The 20,237-nt window shown below is 39.1% G+C and overlaps 1 protein-coding gene across 9 annotated transcripts in view; it reads right to left on the bottom strand.

Annotated features, from left to right (window-relative positions):
* CCDC171 (coiled-coil domain containing 171) overlaps window positions 1-20,237 on the bottom strand; it is a 231,580-nt gene that overhangs the window by 49,398 nt on the left and 161,945 nt on the right. For 8 of the 9 annotated variants that reach the window (XM_074953416.1, XM_074953419.1, XM_074953415.1 and 5 more), the window contains one exon: window positions 10,472-10,603. In XM_074953416.1, coding sequence (XP_074809517.1) covers window positions 10,472-10,603 — 132 coding nt within the window. Of the gene's footprint in view, window positions 1-4,179; window positions 4,233-10,471; window positions 10,604-20,237 lie in introns of those variants that run through there. The other variant, XM_074953421.1, reaches the window with a different exon arrangement.

Raw genomic sequence — 20,237 nt, 5'->3', positions numbered from 1 at the left:
TCTTCAGTGTGAGCTCTTGTCCCTCATGAGTTCAAGGAGGGAAGGAACGGCAGATGCTGTGCTTAGCAGATATGTGAACCTCTCCAAGGCAATCGAAGTAGCACTGATTTTCTTCGCTCATGGAGAAAAAGCGGAGGCAAGAGATAGAGTTCTTAAACCTTGGGAATCTGGGTATAATCTTTGGGGAGAGGCTCCCCAAGATGGAGAGAAATTAAGCTATACTAAATTATATTATGACACTAAAATTCTAACTAACTACGCTAAAAACTATGAACAATTATATGTCCAGGTTCTGAAGAAGAAACACGGAGGTAGCTACGGACAGAGGGGATTCCGACACAGGCCATACATCAATAAGAAGGAATTGGAGAGGCATTGGTCTGTGCCACCGCTTGCATCCTCAGTTCAGAGCACAAGGCAAATGTGCGGGTACAGACCAATGGACACTATTTGCTAGAAATCTCCAGTCTCAGGTGCATGCAGCACATGCGTACCCATGTGTGGAAAACACAAAGAGACCAACACTCAAAGAACCACCTTTACTTTCTACCCAGGTCAGTGGCATGAATATTTCAGAAGTATGTAACTACACAACCAGCTATAACAACTTAAGAACATAAGAACAGGCATACTGGGTCAGACCAAAGGTCCATCTAGCCCAATATCCTGTCTTCCTACAGTGGCCAATGCCATGTGCCCCAGAGGGAATGAACAGAACAGGTAATCATCAAGTGATCCATCCCGTCGCCCAGCTTCTGACAAACAGAGGCTAGGGACACCATCCCTGCCCATTCTGGCTAACTGCCATTGATGGACCTATCCTCCATGAACGTATCCAGTTCTTTTTTAGAGCCTTGGCCTTCACAAAATTCTCTGGCAAGGAGTTCTACAGGTTGACTATGCATTGTGTGAAAAAATACTTCCTTTTGTTTATTTTAAACCTGCTGCCTATTAATTTCACTTGGTGACCCCTAGTTTGTGTGTTATGAGGAGGAATAAATAACACTTCCTTACTTACTTTCTTCACACCAGTCATGATTTTATCGACCTCTATCATATCCCAGCTTAGTCGTCTCTTTTCCAAGCTGAAAAGTCCCAGTCTTATTAATCTCTCCTCAGATAGAAGCTGTTCCATACTTCTGATCAATTTTGTTGCCCTTTTCTGAACTTTTTCCAATTCCAATATATCTTTTTAGAGATGGGGTGACCACATCTGCATGCAGTAGTCAAGATGTGGGCGTACCATGGATTTATATAGAGGCAATATGATATTTTCTGTCTGATTATCTATCCCTTTCTTAATGATGCTGTAGTGCGGTGGTCACCAGTTCCTGCCCTGAAGGGCTTGAAATCAGCCCTGGGGGAGGGCTGAGGCTGCCAGAGGGCTGCTGCTTGGCTGATTGGGGAAACAACCACAGCTGCGGCCACACCCCAATCAGGGCCCAGCTGGCCTTTATAAGAGGGCAGTGGGCCAGGAGGACAATCTCTCTCTAGATGTTGGGAGGGAGGAGCCTGACTGCTGGGAGCTGAGCAGGGTATCTAAAGTGGAGCAGGGCTAGGGAAAGGCCAGAGGAGCTAGGGAGCTCCGGCCTGAGAAACCCTCAGGCTGCAAGCCTTGATGAAGGCCTAGGAAAAGGGTACTGGGGTTGCAGAGGGCAGCCCAAGGGTAGGCAGAAGTAGTAGGTCCAGCCCCTCCTTGCTGATGATGAGTGGCAATTATACTGCAGTCTGCCCCAGGGAGCGGGGACTAGATGGTGACTGGCAGTAGCCAAAGACTGAGGCAAGGTGGGGATAGAGGGTGGCGGTTCCCCAGGGTGGGGGAAGACCCAGATCTGTGGGGGTACTGCCAGGGGGCAGCACTCCATCTTGAAAGGGGCACCAGGGTCCGGGAGGGACTCAGGGCCCAGCGGCAAGTGGGACACCGGCCTGCAGAGGGCGCTCAGGAGGCTGGAAATGCTAATTCCCTGGATGACCAGCAGGAGGCGCTGCAGGGGTGAGTCCCGCCCCCCTACAGATTCCCAACATTCCGTTTGCTTTTTTGCCTGCTGCTGCACATTGAGTGAATGTTTCCAGAGAACTATCCACAATGACTTCTAGCTCTCTTTCTTGAGTGGTAACAGCTTATTTATACCCCATCATTTTATATGTAGAGTTGGGATTGTGTTTTCCAAAGTGCATTACTTTGCATTTATCAACACTGAATTTCATCTGCCATTTTATTACCCAGTCACCCAGTTTTGTGAGATCCTTTTGTAGTTCTTTGCAGTCTGCTTTGGATTTAACTAGTTTTGTATCATCATCATTTGTAAATTTTGCCACCTCATTGTTTACCCATTTTTTCCAGATCATTATGAATATGTTGAATAGGACTGGGCCCAGTACAGAGCCCTGGTGGACACCACTATTTACCTCTCTCCATTCTGAAAACTGGACTTGCAGGGATTACTATATTTTAAGAGTATTCATACCCTACACATTATTGTAATCTTTGTATAAAATATGCTTTGTAAGGTATCATTTGAAAACTAATAACATGCTGGTCAATAATATCATGGTTGAATGTATGTAGCAACATATATACAGTTATGACTTCCCTCTCGAATGATTTTGGTGGCACATGTTCAAACCCATTTAGTCCCAATTAGCCAGAACTGGTCAAGCAGGTCTCAAAACAAAGGAATGTGTGTGTTCCTCAATTTAAATGTAAATTATAAACAGCATGTAAATTACATGTAAATTAACATGTACATTATTATCAGACAGCAAGAAGGGGAAGACAGGAGACAAGGAAAATCTGCCTTTCAGCAAACAGAGGTGAGAAGAAACACAGAACTTCTTTCACCACCAGTCTCCTTTACTGTGAATGAACTTTAACTAAGGGTAACCCTCAGAAAAATGCATTTCAAAGGGTAACTAAACTATAAAAGTGAGGGGCAAAAATACCCCCAGTTATCTCTCCTTATACATCTCTCTTTTCCACCTAAGATGACAAGAGAAACAGCCTAGGGACTTTGGGATCCGATCTTAACCTGAAATTTGGTCAGCCATGTTGCTGGAAGTAAGTGGTAAGAATTTCACCTTGAACCAAATCTAGTTTAAGTTTAGAAAGCTTTTAATCTTTATTTCTCTTGTAACAATTTCTGACTTCAATGCCTTCAATGTACTTGCTTAAAATATCTCTTTATAGTTAAATAAACTTGTTTTATTCTTTAATTAAAACTAATCCGGTGCTGTGAATTGTTTGGGTAACTTCACTTAAGGTAGAAGATTGTATGCGGATGCCCTTGCCTTAGAGGGGCAACACTCAATATATCAGGACCCTCCAGGAGAGGGTTGGACAGTGCAAAACACATGTGCGTTCTGTCACAGGCTCTATTTCCAGAACTGCTATAGACTTGCCATATAACCTAGGATAAGATATTTAAGCCAAAATTTTCAAACTCATCTTAGATGCTTTCTTTTCTGAGTGCCCAACTTGAAATACTCAGGGGCTGATTTTCGGAGCTGTTAAAGGCTCTGAACTTCCCCCAGTGGTCAGAACTAGATGCACATGGCAGTCTGTGGGAGCAAACCGGAAAAGGTAAGTAATATGGGAGGTTAGATCCAAGGCCGGGTGCTTGGAACAGAACGAGGCAAGTAATTCTGATAAAATTCAGTAAAGGTCTTCTTGATGCTCATCCAGATTTTTATATAACTGGTCAATATTGTTTCTGTAGCCCTGCACCAATGTGTATTTTTGGTAAATTTAAGTTTGCATCAGGTCTGGTTCTCATTGGGAATTCAGCATCTTGAGGAAGTGTTATTCCAGTTTAATGAACGTTAACATATTTACTTATGAACAAATTCAGTTCAAGGTGGAAGAGCAAAGTATTATTATAAAGCTTTATTAAAATAATTCTCTTCAAAAGCTATATTAAAAAGCACTCAGTCCAGCACAAGCACTAAATGCTGCTAAGTGGGTGATGAGAGTTCAGGTTGAGAGCTCATCTTACGTTTTTGGGGCGGGAATGCTCTTGAGACAACATGCAGAACTCCAGAAGGGAATGCTTCATGTTGTTTGAAGGACCACCATATCCCCAATGGAGCAGTTCAATCCAGTCACAGATTCTCAAGGGAGCTGCACTCAGGCATTCTTGACAAAATGGTTGGTCCCTGCAGTGCTGGTTATTGAGGGTGGAGAGCATGTGCGTACATGAGCACCTAGAACATCCTTCTCTGTGCTTCAAATGTTACTAAGAACCAAAAAAAAAAAAAAATCATACAAATTTATAAGGCCAAGAGATTCAAAGCTCAAACTACTATTGTACGCTTAGCTCATACAGGGTGTGATTTTCAGTACTATGTATACACTGCAATGACTTGGCACAGCAGGATGATTGGAAGGATGAACACTCAGTGTTTACTTTGAAATCATTTGCTTGTTTCAGTTTGACCACAACTTCATCAGCAACTAAATGTCTGACCACAACATCATCAGCAACCAAACAGAAATGTGTGAAAGAAAACAATGTTTTTATTGTTTGATGAATACAATAAACCTAATTTTTATGTAAAATCTTAGCTTCTAATTTATTCAGAAATTAATCTAAATCTATTGGAAAAACAGGAAAGTGAAAAAAACATTTAAACTACATTTATTTGCCCAATTGATTAAAAAAAGTTTTACTTCTGCCTACTGTACAGTATGATAAGCCATGACTACATCATACATGGATGCATAATTTACATAAAATAAATGGAAGGACATAATTTTCTTATAAATTTATAATGACTATACTCTATCATTGAGAATAGATGTCAGTACTCAACTATATTACTAATAACTATAATACAACATTGTGTTTATACAGCACTTTTCATTCCAAAGAACTTCATAGTACTTTGGAAACTACAAAATGTATATAAATTATATATAGTATATCTAAATATCCAAATCTGTGCGTGCATTTGCATGCACACATGTAGATCAGTGTGAGGTTGGAGGGAAAGCTAAAGAGAAAAAGGGCAAGCACACATCCTAAATGCATATGCAGAACATGAAACCCATGACAACCTTTTCAAATAGAACACAGTGAACACTTAGCAGCACATACCAACACTACACACCGTTTAACCAACATATGGGGGAACTTAGTGATGCAGAATATAGATATCCAAATTTAAGTTTACTCAGGGCACCAAAGCTAACAACACTAATGTTTGTGAAAAATGCAATGGGATTTTAATGCTCAGAGCTGTTCAGGGTCAGTTTTATGTCTCATTTGAAAAGGTAGCACGAAGCAGCAGTATCCCCCAACACCATACAGGGAATGGTTCGATAATGAATCAAAGAAGAATCCACTCATCTGTGTGTGTGTGTATATATATATATATACACACACACACGCGCGCGCTCTATATTTAAACTCAGACACACATTAAAATATATACTTCATCCTCTCATAGAAGCCTGTCTCATCCTTACATACCATATCTTTTCACACACACTGTGAAATCGTTTCAAACATGCACGTACTCATTCAAGCCCCACATAAAGCCCGCACATTCAGAGCCTCCAATTCAGACACAGATGATACACCTAGTTAACCACACTCCAACTGACCTGTGCACGCACACCACACACAATCATTCAAGCTTAGTCACACCACACAGTAGACACAGACTGCACATGTCTATATGGGAGCATTCGTGCATGCACCACATTTTCTCCATTTCCCTAATATTTTTTACTCTCATTGTAATAAGAGTTACACATAGGAGTCATAAGAGATTGAATTGTATTTCCTAGACCTAATCACTTAGCATGAGTTAGGGTTACAAAAAGCTACTGCCGCTATGACATGACAGACAGCAGTATCTGACTTCAGTGGCCAATGACGCTTCTTTTAAAAAAAAAAAAAATCAAAATGCAAATAAAATATAATGCCAAATAAAAACAGCCACAAATTAATAGAACCAATTACAAAAACATGCACATGCTGACTTCTAAGATGGAGGTCAACATAGATCCCCTGACAGATGAGAGGATTATTCTGTCTCTAATTGCCCATCTGTCAGCAACTACCATTCTCTGAACCACATGGCCATATACCACTAGTTTCTTCTTCAGTGGAGTTTTTGGCAGTTAAGGTGGATCTTAAGTCCATGTCTGTTGTCAGTGACTGGGTGAACACGTTTTATTTTGGTCTGCAGAGGAACAGTGTCATTAGCATTCAGGATGTTCTCAATACATAGAGCCACAATCCTCCTTGGTTTTGTTTAAATATATTGTATTCCTCTGGTAGGGACCATCTCTAAGGTTGGCTAGGACATATAACTTCAATGTGGCAAAGCTATTAATTTGGTAAAATGCCAGGCACTTTCTATTTGGGATCTAATGCTTATCCCCATTGTGAGTGGGAGGAAATGTTTGACGTTCTTGTTGTATTTCTCCTGTGCTACCTTTTTGGCATACAGCTGTTTTCTAACTGTCTGGATTAACTGACTTTGGTTCAAGATGCTTGTTTGATATTGGCTCTGTCCTTCTGCATGTGAGTTTCTGAACTCATGATCATAATGAAGTATTGTGAGATGTGCTGAGACAATGCTATACATGTATTCCTTTGATGTGACAAGGATGGTTTTGATTTTCTAAAATCAAGGTCATGCTCTTAGTACTGACTCTGCATATTAACACCTGCATATGGTATGCTTGAACTGATCCATCAGAAAACTGGTGAAATGAGTCACTTTTCATTGTGGGCCAATGTGTGTTATTAACTCAGGAAACTGTGATTTATGATAGATTATTACATTGCTACTTGATGTGTAGTGCAACAGCTCAATTTTTATTTTATTTTTTTAAAAAGTGAGTAGTGGACCCTAGCAAAAGATTATCTTTCCAGTTTAATTCAAATAAATCTTCATAAAGTCTTGGCGAGGGCTATCAGGTTATTTCAATGGGTCTTTTGCATCTTGTTTCCTGTATTCATTGCAGGATTCACATTTCGATCTCTTCTTATCTTCCATGGCTGTATTCATGCCTGGCCAGAAAGGACACCTCTGGCTCTGCTCTCACATATCTCTGTGCCCACAAGGGCACTATGAATTATACTTAGCATTTCCAACCTTAGGCAGAGTGATATTGTGACACAACAACCTTTGTAGTGAATCACATCATATGCAGCAATTTTAACTATAAAGCCCCAAAAATGTTATATTCTTTGAAGTAACTGGGGTTTTCCCACTGACTATGCATCTTGAATACCTCTCCAAAGCTGTTGTAATGATGGGTTCATTCTGTCATTCCTGTTTCAGCTTGCCAAGTTTTGTTCGAGAAATGGGTGGCCATAATTACTGCAGACTCCTCTTAATGTATCACCTTATTTTCCCTTGTTTTGGGTATTCTAGAAAACATGTCAAGTGTAAGAAGCTCCTTGTTAAGCTTGCACATTTACAATGTATTTTTACAATTCACTACTCATTTCATGTAGTCTCGGGGTGAGGAAGATGGGCCCTTTGGTTGCTGATGTTTGTTTACCCATGGATTTTGTCTTTACACCATGGTATGCATTTTTGATTAGATGCGCTTCAGTTCTCACACACTTTAACACCACTTTCAGTTGGGAAACACAGATTTTCATTAGCCCTGTAAATATCCACTGTTCTTTGCAAGCTCAGACCATTTTCTTTCAAGAAATTTCTTCTGGTTTTGACTTGGTTATCAGTTATGCCAGAAATAACTGATGAACTAATTAGAAACCTAGTAACTGTTCAAATTCAAGTAACTTGAATAGCTTTACTATGTAGGCATGTAACATAATGCTTGAGTGTCTCACCTGGCAGTTGATTTCTTGTAAAGAAAATGTACCTTTTCCAAGTGACGTTCATATGTGCACAGTATTCTGGAAATTTCTGAATGACTGTCTAGCATTTGCAATTCTTTCATACTACAACTGGAATGCATTATAGATCTCTAATGCCTCTGGGCCCACCACATAGATCAAGCATGGAGGATTTCATCCTCTCCAATTCCTCTGCAGTACCACTCGCTTTCAGGGAAATTTGGAAGCATTATGACCAACTCCCCTAGCTCTCAGTCAGGTTCCCTTACAGGTGTACTCATTTTCTACTTTATTGCAAAGATTTTGTTTTCTTCTCACAGCAACATGTAATATAGGGGCCAACTGGAGTGCTGTCTAGAAGCTGAACATTATTTATGGATCACAGTCACTTGATATAGATCAGATTTATAAAATTTTAGTTCCCCATCACATAACGGGTCAGTATTCACTGATTCCAGTGGCTACTGCTATACCTGTCACCCATTTCTGTTTTTTTCCTGTTTTGAATTTAAAAGAAAAATAAAATTCTGTGCAAGAAATTAAACGCACGAAAACCAATGCATTTAGAGTTGGGGCTGAATGCTCATTTTTAACATTTGCCTATAATGCACTCTTTAGTTACACGATTGCATGATATTTACCTAATAATACAATGTAAAATAAATTTATAATAGTGATAGGGACCAATCATGAAATTTTAACTCATGCAAATAATCCCATTGATTTTAATACCATATAGGACTACTTGCATGAGTAAAGCTACTTCATAATTCAAGACTGTAGGACAGGGTCCTTAGATCCATATTTCGCATACATTTACTCCATGTGATGTAATTAAAACTAAGCTAAACAGGCACACACCATAAAAAAAGAAAGAAATGCTTAAATAAAGTAAAAATCTAGAGCATATAATTGATAATATGCTCTATACAAGTACTGCTATAAGTAGTTGTTTCAGAATGTACAACAAAAAAAACAAAGAAAATCCTCGGAAATTCATGCTTAGATAAACTCTAGACCATGTCTGCTGTTTACCTATATGCAAAGTAACCAGATGCTACTGCTGCTGCCAAGGGCAGAAGCAATGTACATGTGTGCAATCACACCACAAGTTAGCCACTTAGGGAACACAGCCATGTTGTGCACTAGTCCAGTTCCCTGGCGTTCAGTGAAGTCCTGAAATAGAGTTTCTTATATTCCTATTCATCCTCATCCCCTAAAGAGGACGAAGGGACAGGCTGTCTTGCAAGAGCTTCTGCAACATTACCAGGGCCACAGGATGGAAAAGGAAAAGACAGGTGGCCTCACACTAGGCTACCAGATTAGAGAGGCATGAGGAAGCAACTTTATAAAGGCAGCAACCTTGCTGTTTTGTTTTTATGTGGCTTTCTCTTCTAGGAAACATTACCTGTGGAATCTCACTCTTAGCCATAGGAGTGAATAAGAACGACCACCACTGAGTTAGGGAGAGATTATTCTACAGCTCTATCCTCTCCCCACCTCCTTCCAATGAGTAGATACATATCAATTAGGATTTTTTACAAAGTTAAATTCAAAGTGTATCATATTGCATTGTATTATTCAAAAAATTTTACATTTTGCATGATTAATAAATGCATCATATCATGCATGTGTGCAAGAGGACAGATATTAGAATGAGCGTTTAACTTTAATTCTGTGGTTCCTGAATGTATCTGATTAGGTGTGCAACCCTCACACTTCAGTCGCATACCTTTTACGGAATACACAGTTCATTTTGCTTTAAAAATGAATAAAATGGAAGCATACATCCACTGTGCGACATATGAAGTGAAAATCCCTACAATTTGCACACAAATTAACACACTTCTGTTTTCTGTACATAGCAAGAGCACAGTGAAAAATATTTATTCACTGTCCTCTCCATTCTCTGAATCAAAAACAAAAAATGTTCTGCCTTTAGCAGTACTGTGGCACAAGAATGAAGTCATTTTAAACGGCTATAAAAAGAGTAAGGGATAATGTGTGCATAAATAGACAAAAGCTAAAAACACACAGTCCATTTTTTAGAGTTGAATATGGGGTCCTTCTTTAGTTCAAACCCATTTTTCCCCCACTGCTCCCCTCCAATGAATAAATACTCTGTAGACATGGAAACATTCCATTCTTTAAAACCAGGGATTACAAGAACAAAATATTTTCTGTGCTTGAATATTCTAAACTGCAATTCTACATAAATTAGTACTGCTCTAAAAATGTTGATTTTTTGACAGTTTAAATCTTTAGTAATCTCTTAATTTTTAGAGAAAAAAATTCTTAAACCGGTTATAAGAAGCAGGGAGAAATAGTTTATTTTCTTTATTCTTCTGTCATGCTCAGCTTAAATTAAATAGGAAAGCAGCTTTTCCCAACACTACTTTTCAAATATAACATTTTACATCTTTTCCTGTGGCATTTGTTTTTTTTTTCCCAATTATTTAATATTTCACCTCCAATATTAAAAGCTCTTAACAGTCACTGAATTATATCATTCAAAAGATATGTAAGGAAATTACTCTCTCTTTTTAGCTGTTGACTACAACATTTTTGAAGCTTTTGTTCTCTCCACGTAAAGCAGTTTGTTTCTCTCTACATCTCAGTTGCAAAAAAAAGGTTATTTAGACTCTAACCTGAAATGCTACAACCTCTGGCCCGCCCTTCAGCCCTTCCATTGCAAAGGTCTCCAGGTGCAGTTTGGGTAGCTGCAGGGTGAAGTCATTCCTGGTTGCCGCAGTCCGTGACAGCGAGATCTGATCTCTGACCTAAAGGGGAAAAAAACCCAGCATCAATGGTAATTCCCCTTCAGACACATTAACTGGGATGAACTGGGTCCCCTTGAGCCCACTGAGTGGACTTGCATTGATCGCTGGACCTGAAATCCATGAATAAATTTAGGACTAATTGATTTTTCGTTGCAAATAAATCTCTAATTCAGAGTGCTGGGAGAGAATGCTAAGAAGAAAAAGCATCATCCTCTGGACTGAAATGAGAAGGGAAGAAGAGTCACTGAGGGCTTCACTCCAACTGGTGGACAAATTTTACAGATCCATCCCTCCTAAAACACCTAACACAAAAGAAAACAAATTGTAGGCAATAATTACACTTTCCATCCAACAATCATCAACTATTAATAAAGTACTGTGCAACAACCCATAAGAACAGAGATGATAAATGAGTTTTGACTGCTGCATAGAAATCATTCACATTGTAGAGGGGTTCAATAGTACAAATTCAATTAAGCTCCAGAACAAAATTTAAAATCCTTCCTAAAACAGAAATAAAAATCTACCTGTAGCAGGATTTTTTTCTTCTGTTAATTGCACAGCCTGTTAGATTTCTAACGGCAGATTCACATAAAGGAACTAATACATATTAGTATTAGCTAACTTAGCTGTACACCTTCTAAACAAGGAAAAGGAAACGGAAACGGAACCAGTAGTATTTGTACAAAATCTACATAGTTTGATTAAGGATTGCGAAAGGTAAAAATTAAACAAAATAACCAACCATCCCTCCCCCCCCCCCCCCCCAAATATACATGTGAAAGAGTCCTACTTATGTTGACAAATGTAACCATATGCAGTTGGTATCACACTGCCATCTGCTGGCTAAGCAAAAAGCTGCTTTTAATACATTATATAAACGTATATGCCGTGAAAATGATAAAAAATACATAAGTAGAACTCTCAGCTATATAAATATGATGAATATTTTCCCCTTTAAATACCCAAACATGTTACTGTGTCACATTAATATGAAATACTTTCATTATTAACTAAAAACAGCTTTTCCCCACATACTGAAAGATTATATTTTGTAAGTGTATATCGGTGTGTAATATATACTGTACTTGATTACACATACACCACATATGTAAAAACTGTACATACCCTATTTTCCCATTTTTATTTGATACAAAAGGTAATTATTAATATGCCCTTTTCCTAATCTTGCACTATTTTTGGATCTTACAAAATAAAATTCCAGTAGTTAAACCGAATTGAATTATATTATAGAATGTATATCATATTAGTCTGTTACATAAGGTTAGCTACCATGGCAAAGATCATTACTGACTTTTATTGTCAATGCATAGTTTTAGAAGGGACTAATAAAATGACAGAACATACCATTTACCAACACAATTTACAAATATAAATTTGGGCAGCTTCTCTTACTTAGAGCCAAACCTTTCAAAAATATCCAATCCGTCCTAAATTAAAAGATATTCCAACTGATTTAAAATTCTAGATGACATTTGTCTCCTTTTAACTGCTTCTACTTTTTAAAATGCTATTGATTATACTGAAGAACATACTCCGTGAGTGTCACAACATTTGAAATATACTGTGATTAAAACAAGTGTGTTTGTGTGTGTAATTTTATAGATACACAGGGCTAGAAATACTTTTTTTCCCCTCCATTCTCTGCTATTGTATATAGGAGTAGGGAGCCCTACATTTCCCAGGCTGACCTAAAGAATTCCTGTCAATACCTGTGGCTGCCAAACATATGCACTATAATGCAATTTTAACAACAGTATAGGCCACACGTTTTTTCACACATAGTGTACTAGGTTCAGGATATACAGTCCTGTGGAACAAAAATTCTCCAGGGTCTTCTGTCAGAATGTGTAATGCTGTTCAGACACTAACTGTGCTTAATAGAACACAAACATCTTATTTTAAATATATATTTGATTTAAATTTTTATAGTTTATATATCAGCTTTTCAGGCTCTTTTAGTTGTTAATATGCACACAGATAAAAGAAAACATTAAATGTGGATTAAGGTACTAAGAATTTATCAACATCAAACCACCCCAGTGTTTTTGCCTTCTACCCTTCTGAACCATAGTCAATAGATCTAAATATTTTACTGCACCCTGGCCAATTCATTGTTTGATGTTTAAAAACTCACCCAGAATCAAAGAAAATTTATTAAATTTGAGCCCTCAAATGAGATACTATTAGCTTTGAAAGTCAAGTTTAACTGCGATATTGATGATTCTCTTTTTTCTGTGACAAAATTCACTAGGGAAATCCCTGATGTCAAAGTACAAAAGCAGATTGCTAATACTGGGGAAAGAGGGCGGGGGGGGGGGAACAATGTATAAGCAATGTAGGTATAATGCACAGCATAGTACGCATAGCGTAGATCCTTTTAACCCTATTAGTGTCAGGTGCTGTGTTTCACTACTGGGGCCTGACACTCACTGGACAATAAAACAAGCCATTTTTTAAAAATGTAGTAAATCATTAACACCACAACATCAGAAAGGAACGTATTAGTTCCTTAAATGTATGACTCCTGATACCAAGATTCCCAATTGAAATATTTCATAATTTTTTAAATCTTTTAGATATAAAAGGATGCATCTTATTTTCAATGTGCTTGGACGCTTTGCTTAGATAAGATATGTAGAGCTTTCCTTCTGAGAAGTCGAGAGTTGTATATATTGTATTTGTCATGGTTTAATTGAAATGCAGAAAACTGAAGTCTTATTTATTTACAGACCACATACTATGCAAACATCCTTATGCTGCTTCATCAATAAAGTCAGCACAGTCTTTCAATTGACCACCCATTCAAGGTGTGAGAAGTCATTATGGCCCCGATTCTGTAGAAGGATCCACACAGCTAAAATTTTATGCATTTATGTCTAATCCCACTGACTTTCAAGATTTTAAGTTGAAAGTAAAAACTGTTTTCTAAACCTTGAAGACTTTTTTGAGTGCTAGAATGATAGATCTGTACTCAGGAGGAGGTGTTTTATTTTATTGCTCTGAGGAAGTCAGTAGAATGTTTGCAAAGTGAAACTTTAAGTTAAGAAAAACAAAAATTGTGGAATAAACTGTGTTGATACAAAATTGTATAAAACAAAAGATATTTTTACTCACAGATTGCAGCAGAGGAAAAGCAAATAGTATACAATTTATTTTTGTATAGACTGTTTCATAGCAAAAGTATCACAAAACACATGACAGCTGACTTGGATCTGTAAGTGAAACCACAAGTACGGAGGTTTTGCCTGAGAAAGAACTGTAGCACTGAGTCCTTAAAAAAACAACAAAAAAGTCCACACAAATAGATTTATTACAATGACTAACAGTGTGCAAAACTGCTTTCACCATCCTATACAAGGAAAGGAATTTAGAGAGGGAGACCTCAAAAGCAAAAATACTCATATACACCTATGCTAGATTGCTGCAGGAACTTTGGATAGGTTTCCGGTTCCGAAAAAACAGTGTCATAAATGTGGATCCTGCTAAGACTTAGACATGCTTAACTTTATGTACTGTGAAGATTCCCACTGACAGAGTGGGTAAGTTAAGTACATGTGTAATTTTGCAGGATCTGGTACTTTTTTAAAAAATGGTGCCGGAAAATGGGTTAAAACTTAATGGATCCGTAAAGCTCCATGAAAACAACAGACCATGAAAACATTTTTAAACAGTGAAAAATAAGGATTTACGACAGTCTGATTAACTTTTTAATGAATTGGAAGAGTTGGAAAAACTCAGTGTAAATACTATACCCCCTCAATTTTAAATCAATAAAGCACTGATGAATTCAGATCAAAGGTAATACCAAGAACATAACATGCAATTAAAAGTTAGGTTGTGTGTGTAGATGAAACAGAGTTCAATGCACTAATCATTCATGTCTAGAAGTAGTGGTTAAAATATTGTGCTGGTCACAAGTGGAAATAGTTTTGGCTGCATTCTAGTTCCCATTTACCTACATCACCAACACCCTTGTCTCCCGACCACACAATCTGATATAACAAGCAATACCTGCTCAAGACAGACACAGAACTACGTTCAAGGGTGTTTAAAGTCAAGGTTAAGGTGCACTTGTCTGCCTGTGGGCTTTAGTGCCACTCAGTAAATACGGCAAATTAGAGATTTGAGTCCCTTACTTTTGGCCTGATTCGTCAACACTTTCTTACAGGTGTAAGTGCTACTCTGCATAAGGCCTGCAGAACAGTCCTTTTATAAGTACTAATTCACCTTCAATGTTTAAAAGTAATGCCAGTGTGCTGTAAAACTTTTCGTTCTCTATTTTGTTTTCAATTAATTGTATAGATCTTCATAGCATATTGTACGTGATACCTACAAATCAAGGGAGAGAAAACCGTAATATGGTCTAGTGTAAAGATCTTATTTGTGTGACTGAGATGCTCATGTTACTCAGTAGTTAGGAAGCAATGAGAGAGTTGTGCAAGTCATTCCAAATGAGTGCCAAGAAAAAAGTTATACCACATCATGTCTTCTGTACATGACATATAAACAAACATTTCTTGACACTTTTTAAAATAACAAGTGGCATTTAAATTAAAAAAAAAAATCTAAACCTTAACAGCAGCATTCACAATCATACAATCAATTTAGCTGCATGGGGAATGCCCACATCTCCCAAAGTCCGCACTGAATGAGGTGCACATTGTGTGGGACAAGCCCACTTCATTTACTGTGGATACTGTATTGTGTATGGAGCCATTGCTTTACTCATCGTATGTCTTGCTTATAAATGACTTGAATGTGTATTTAGCATACACACAATACTAGAAGATTCCATGCATACACTTAAGGTTCGAAAATATACACATATATTATTTGAGGAATAGCAAGTGATCATGCAATTAAAGAGGATATTATCATGTACATGGATCGGTGGACAGAGTTAAGTTTATATGAACGTTTTCTTTGGCATTCACAATAATTTGGGGAAACAATACACTTAGGTCTTAATTTACCAAGATGAACACACACATCAGAGGTGTTCCCATTTAGGAGTATAATGCCTATTAAAAGCACTGAGACATACAGAAGAGATTGTAACAGACGTTGTCAGTTTATCATTTGTGTTGTTTCATGTTTTCTTTTCCTTTCTTTAATAATAAAATAGCGAGGGTTAATAATTGTGATTATTTTCGCTTGGTCTTGATGACGATGTCCCCTAAGGCATGTAAAAGTACTCTTGTGACTGAACAGTGAGAGCCACGCTTCCAAGTTGGTAGTAAGAGAAACAGTCAGTCAGAGCTGGCCTACCATTTCTTGTTTCTCCAAACTAAATATTTTAAGTAACTTTTACAACAAAATTACTTGGCATCCAACAACTTAAAACTACCCCTTTCACCTCCATCAGGTTCAGGCAAAGAATACATAAGCATAATCTGGCAGCACAGCAGGCTGAGCCCAATGGCACAGGAGATATCTATGATGCCCTAATATAGTCTATACATAAAGACAGCTTCGGGGAGAGCCCTCAGAATTAACTTTGCACTTCAGCCCTGATAACGAGATTGACCTTGAGAAATTAATCTCACATTTGAGGATGATCTGCGGCTTGAAGATGCCAAAGCTGCAAGAGAAAAAAAAAAAAAACCACCCATAGACACACAATGAATTAGGGTTGTACAAAATCCTCTGTTTGAATCTACACAGGTTCCAAATGTGCTTTATGACACCTTTCCAAACATCTCCAGTTCGGACTGCTGCTGGGGGCCAAACCAGCTCCAGATCTGCTCTAACTTGAGCCACTGGTTAGACAATTCCAAGGAGCTGCTGTGCTGGGCAAGCTCACCAGCTAGGCAAACACTGTCCCTTCCATGCCCCAGCCCCGCACTGGGGTGGGGAGCATAGAACTGTCTACAACGGGAATCCTCAGCAGCTCTAAGTCTCCTGTCTGTGCAGCAGCACTAAGACTTCCAGACTCATCTTGGTGCAAACTCCTCCCTGAATTCATGCCTACTCTGAATCTTCACATTTGAATGAGAATAGAAAGATTATTTGCATCAGCTGTGCTCCCTCTTCCCTTGATGCCATACAGCCTTCAGATCTTCCAAGCCCAGTCAGTCAGCAACACCCTTTTTCCATTTGCTTCTTCAATGCAGATATTAGATCAGACCTTATGACAGATCTGAGCAACTTCCCTCAACACCTCTGCGTGCAGAGGCTGATAAGGTAGCTGCTGATGCTGAGGCAATCAGCTGGGACTGCCTATGACAGGCCTCCACTTCTTAAATCTTGAGCAATTTAAGTCCACCATCAGGGAGCTGAAGATGAACAGGTAAAGGGAGCTAATCAGATTGGAACCGGTGTTGGGAATGGAGCCAGCCAAGCTACACAGTGGCACAGAGCCTAACGAAATAAACTACACTAAAATGCAAGAAATCCTAACTTGACGAAATGGTGCCACACAATAGGGAGGAAGATGGTTCTGATCTCACTGCTACAGGTATTTGGGTATTTATTATCACAACACTATCTTCTTACACAACCACTCACCAAACGAAGGAGTGTGTGCACAGCTCCAAGAGGGGCTGGTTTCTGGAGATTTTTGACTTGGCGTAGAGGGTGCATGCATATCCCCTGAAGTAGGGGCCCCACTGACAATACTCAGAGGAGAATTATAGTAATTTGATATCTTTGATATCTGTTAAAATGACACCATAATTTCCAAATTAACATCTGGAAACAAATAACTTCTTAACTGAAAAACTTGTTAAAAATTGCTGTATATTATGCAGATTAAGAGGCTCTTTTTCATGTTATTGCCATGCACAAACTACTCTTCCAAACACATATATAGTCACAATACAATATTAAAGCAAATCTTACAAGTTATTATTTAAACAACATGAATTGCTGGATAAACAGTAGTTATGTGATGAGACATGGCTCATATAAAACTGATGGATTTTTTTAAAAGCTAGGCAAAGTCATAGGATTAATTGTCAGAGTGAAAGAGTACAATCCTGTGCTTAACTAGAATTATAGTGCACACTACCCCACAAAAAATCCATGCTCTGTTGGATAAGCTGTTAATTTGATCCAGACCCTCTTTAGCAAACACTAACCATTGTGCCAAAGCTATGCTGTAGTTGTGGGCTGTGTACTATAATATGTCCCCTATGAACAGATTTCAATGACCTTGGGCTGGAAATGAACCCATGTCTGGAGAAAATAATGGCTAACGCATTAACTAATTTCACAGTCCTCCACACAAGGATATTTCCTTACTTAAGGCAAACTACACAAAAAATCTTCAGACTTCCAAAAGAATGAAGACAGTTGAGCTCTGGAATTGGTTATTTAGATAAGTCTAAACTGAAAACAGTTAAGCACATGGATATGACATTCTGCAATGTCTTATCTTTAGTTTGTCAAGGTTTTTAAATCCCTCTTGAGCTGGAGTACCATTTTTAGCTTGGCTAGGTCAGAATGACACTGAACAATATGAATGATGACACACTAGACAGCTATATGGACAGAGTTGTCATCAGCAAACCAGCTGTGCTAACACCTGTATGTCCTGCACAACTGATCTTTAGGAACAAGGATCAAGACAGACAGATTAGTAGGGAGGGAAAACAAAAGCAATTTACAAAATGTTAAAATTAAGGGGAAGAGGTGCTAATTTGAAGGAAGGGGAAAGAAGAAAATAATATTTCGTATTTAATATGAACAGATACAAAATATGATAGCTTGTTTCTTACTATAATTCCTTTCCAAAGCCATTTGGAAGCTTTAAAATTTAATCTATTTCCTTTGTAATTTGTTTGTTCCACGTGCACATGCACACTCATTTGCAATAGATGTCAGATGAACATTACTGGAGACTGAAGTAAAGAACAGACACTGCACCCACAGTCGCAGTTCCTGTTTCCCCACATTTTCCTGCCAGTGTCTCTCAACCCTGTCCAGAAAGAACTACCTCTGGGGGGTGAAGTTAATTAAGGCAAAAATTTTGAAACTTGAATTCCTAAAATTAGACACCCAAATCAATACTTAGACTTCTAAATAATGTGGCTGATTTCCAGATGTGCTAAGCACCATGGATTTCATTTAAGTCAGAGGGAGATGGTGTGCTGAAGCTCTTCTGAACATCAGGCCACTTTTATTTAGAAGCCAAATATAGATTAGGGAGCCTAGCTATAGGCACTCAAGTTTGGAAATGTTGGCCTTTGTTTTCTGGCCCAGTCAATCCTCGGTCTAACTGGTGAGACTGACTGCACCGTATCTGAAATGGGGCAAATGTTGGCTGGGCTTGCGAAATGAGGGCAGCTGTGCTTTATGGCCGGGGGAGGGGAGAAATGAGGTCAGGGACTGCTGCAAAGGGTGAACGGTGGTCAGCTTTGTGGCGCTGACTCACCCCCCAGTAACGTGAGGTCTGAAGGCTATAAAGGTGCAAGCCCTGGGCGTGGGAAGGCCCTTTGTTCCACGCATAGCAGACGCCTTGTCTCGTTTCCAGTTTGACAGATTTCGTGAGCTTGCACCAGGAGCTAGCAATGAACCCGAGCAGATGCCGCTGGCTCTATGGAACCTCGGCATATGATGTAGTCGGTGGCATGGAGATTCTTGGCTCCGGGCACACAGTTGAGCTATGCAAGAAGTTGTTTTTTAATGAGTTCTTTCAGTTTAAGGATCCAGAGTGCTGGTCACCTATACTGCCCACCGCAAAGGGTGGTTGTTGCGGTACCTGGTCAAGGACAACCCAGCTGCTGGTTCCCATTGACTATCCTGGCATGGTACAAGGGACAATGTGATCTTTCGGGAGAATGGGGCTTCACCTATCGGGGCTGCTATAAAAGAGGCCATAGGGAGATGTCTGGGAACCCAACTGGGTTAGGGGGAGGCAGCCAAGCAAATTGCTGGCACCTCCTTGTGTTGGATGTCCAGTGCAGGTACTCCATAGGGAAGGCATCCAGTGACCAGATAAATGGCCTGGTAAAGTACTTAAAAGGAGGTGCTGGATAAAGGAACAGAACGGGGGTGTGGAGGCAGGGTTGGGGGCTCCTATGATTGGTACAGCAGGGAGCCCACCTTAACCCTCCTACGAGGGGGGTGGATAGTAAGGTCCAAGCCATGGGTTGGCTGGGGGGACCTGGATGGAAAATGAAGGGGGGCTGGTGAAAGCCCCGGGTAATGATTTGAACAAACATGGATTTGCCTGCACTGTACACTTTATCCGCCAGGTAGTCCCAGACATCTATATAATAAAGTTGCGGCCTGATTAAAATCCATATCAGGTGTCTCCTGTCCTTCTTTCGGTACACCCAGACAATGCCAGTGAGTGTCACTTGCAATGGGTATTAGTGAAATGGACACTGTGAGCTGGATTGAAACCTTGCTGTAAACTGGATTTCTTACAGGCCATAAAACAACCGCCATAAAGTAAATGAATTTTTCACTACAGACTACACCCGAGGTAGCAGCCTAGCATTGAGGGTTCAAGACTTGCTATCACATTAGTAATTCTTAAAGCTATCCACAGTCCCACCTCAACTCCTCCTATCCCATTGTTCTATATTCAGAAAAATAATTTAGCATTAAAACATATAGTAGAATCTCACCCCTGAACACACATAGTTGCACTGATTTTCTGAGG

Source organism: Natator depressus, chromosome 5 (assembly GCF_965152275.1).
Source record: "Natator depressus isolate rNatDep1 chromosome 5, rNatDep2.hap1, whole genome shotgun sequence".
NCBI lineage: Eukaryota > Metazoa > Chordata > Testudines > Cheloniidae > Natator > Natator depressus.
This window is presented reverse-complemented; position numbering and strand designations above follow the sequence as displayed.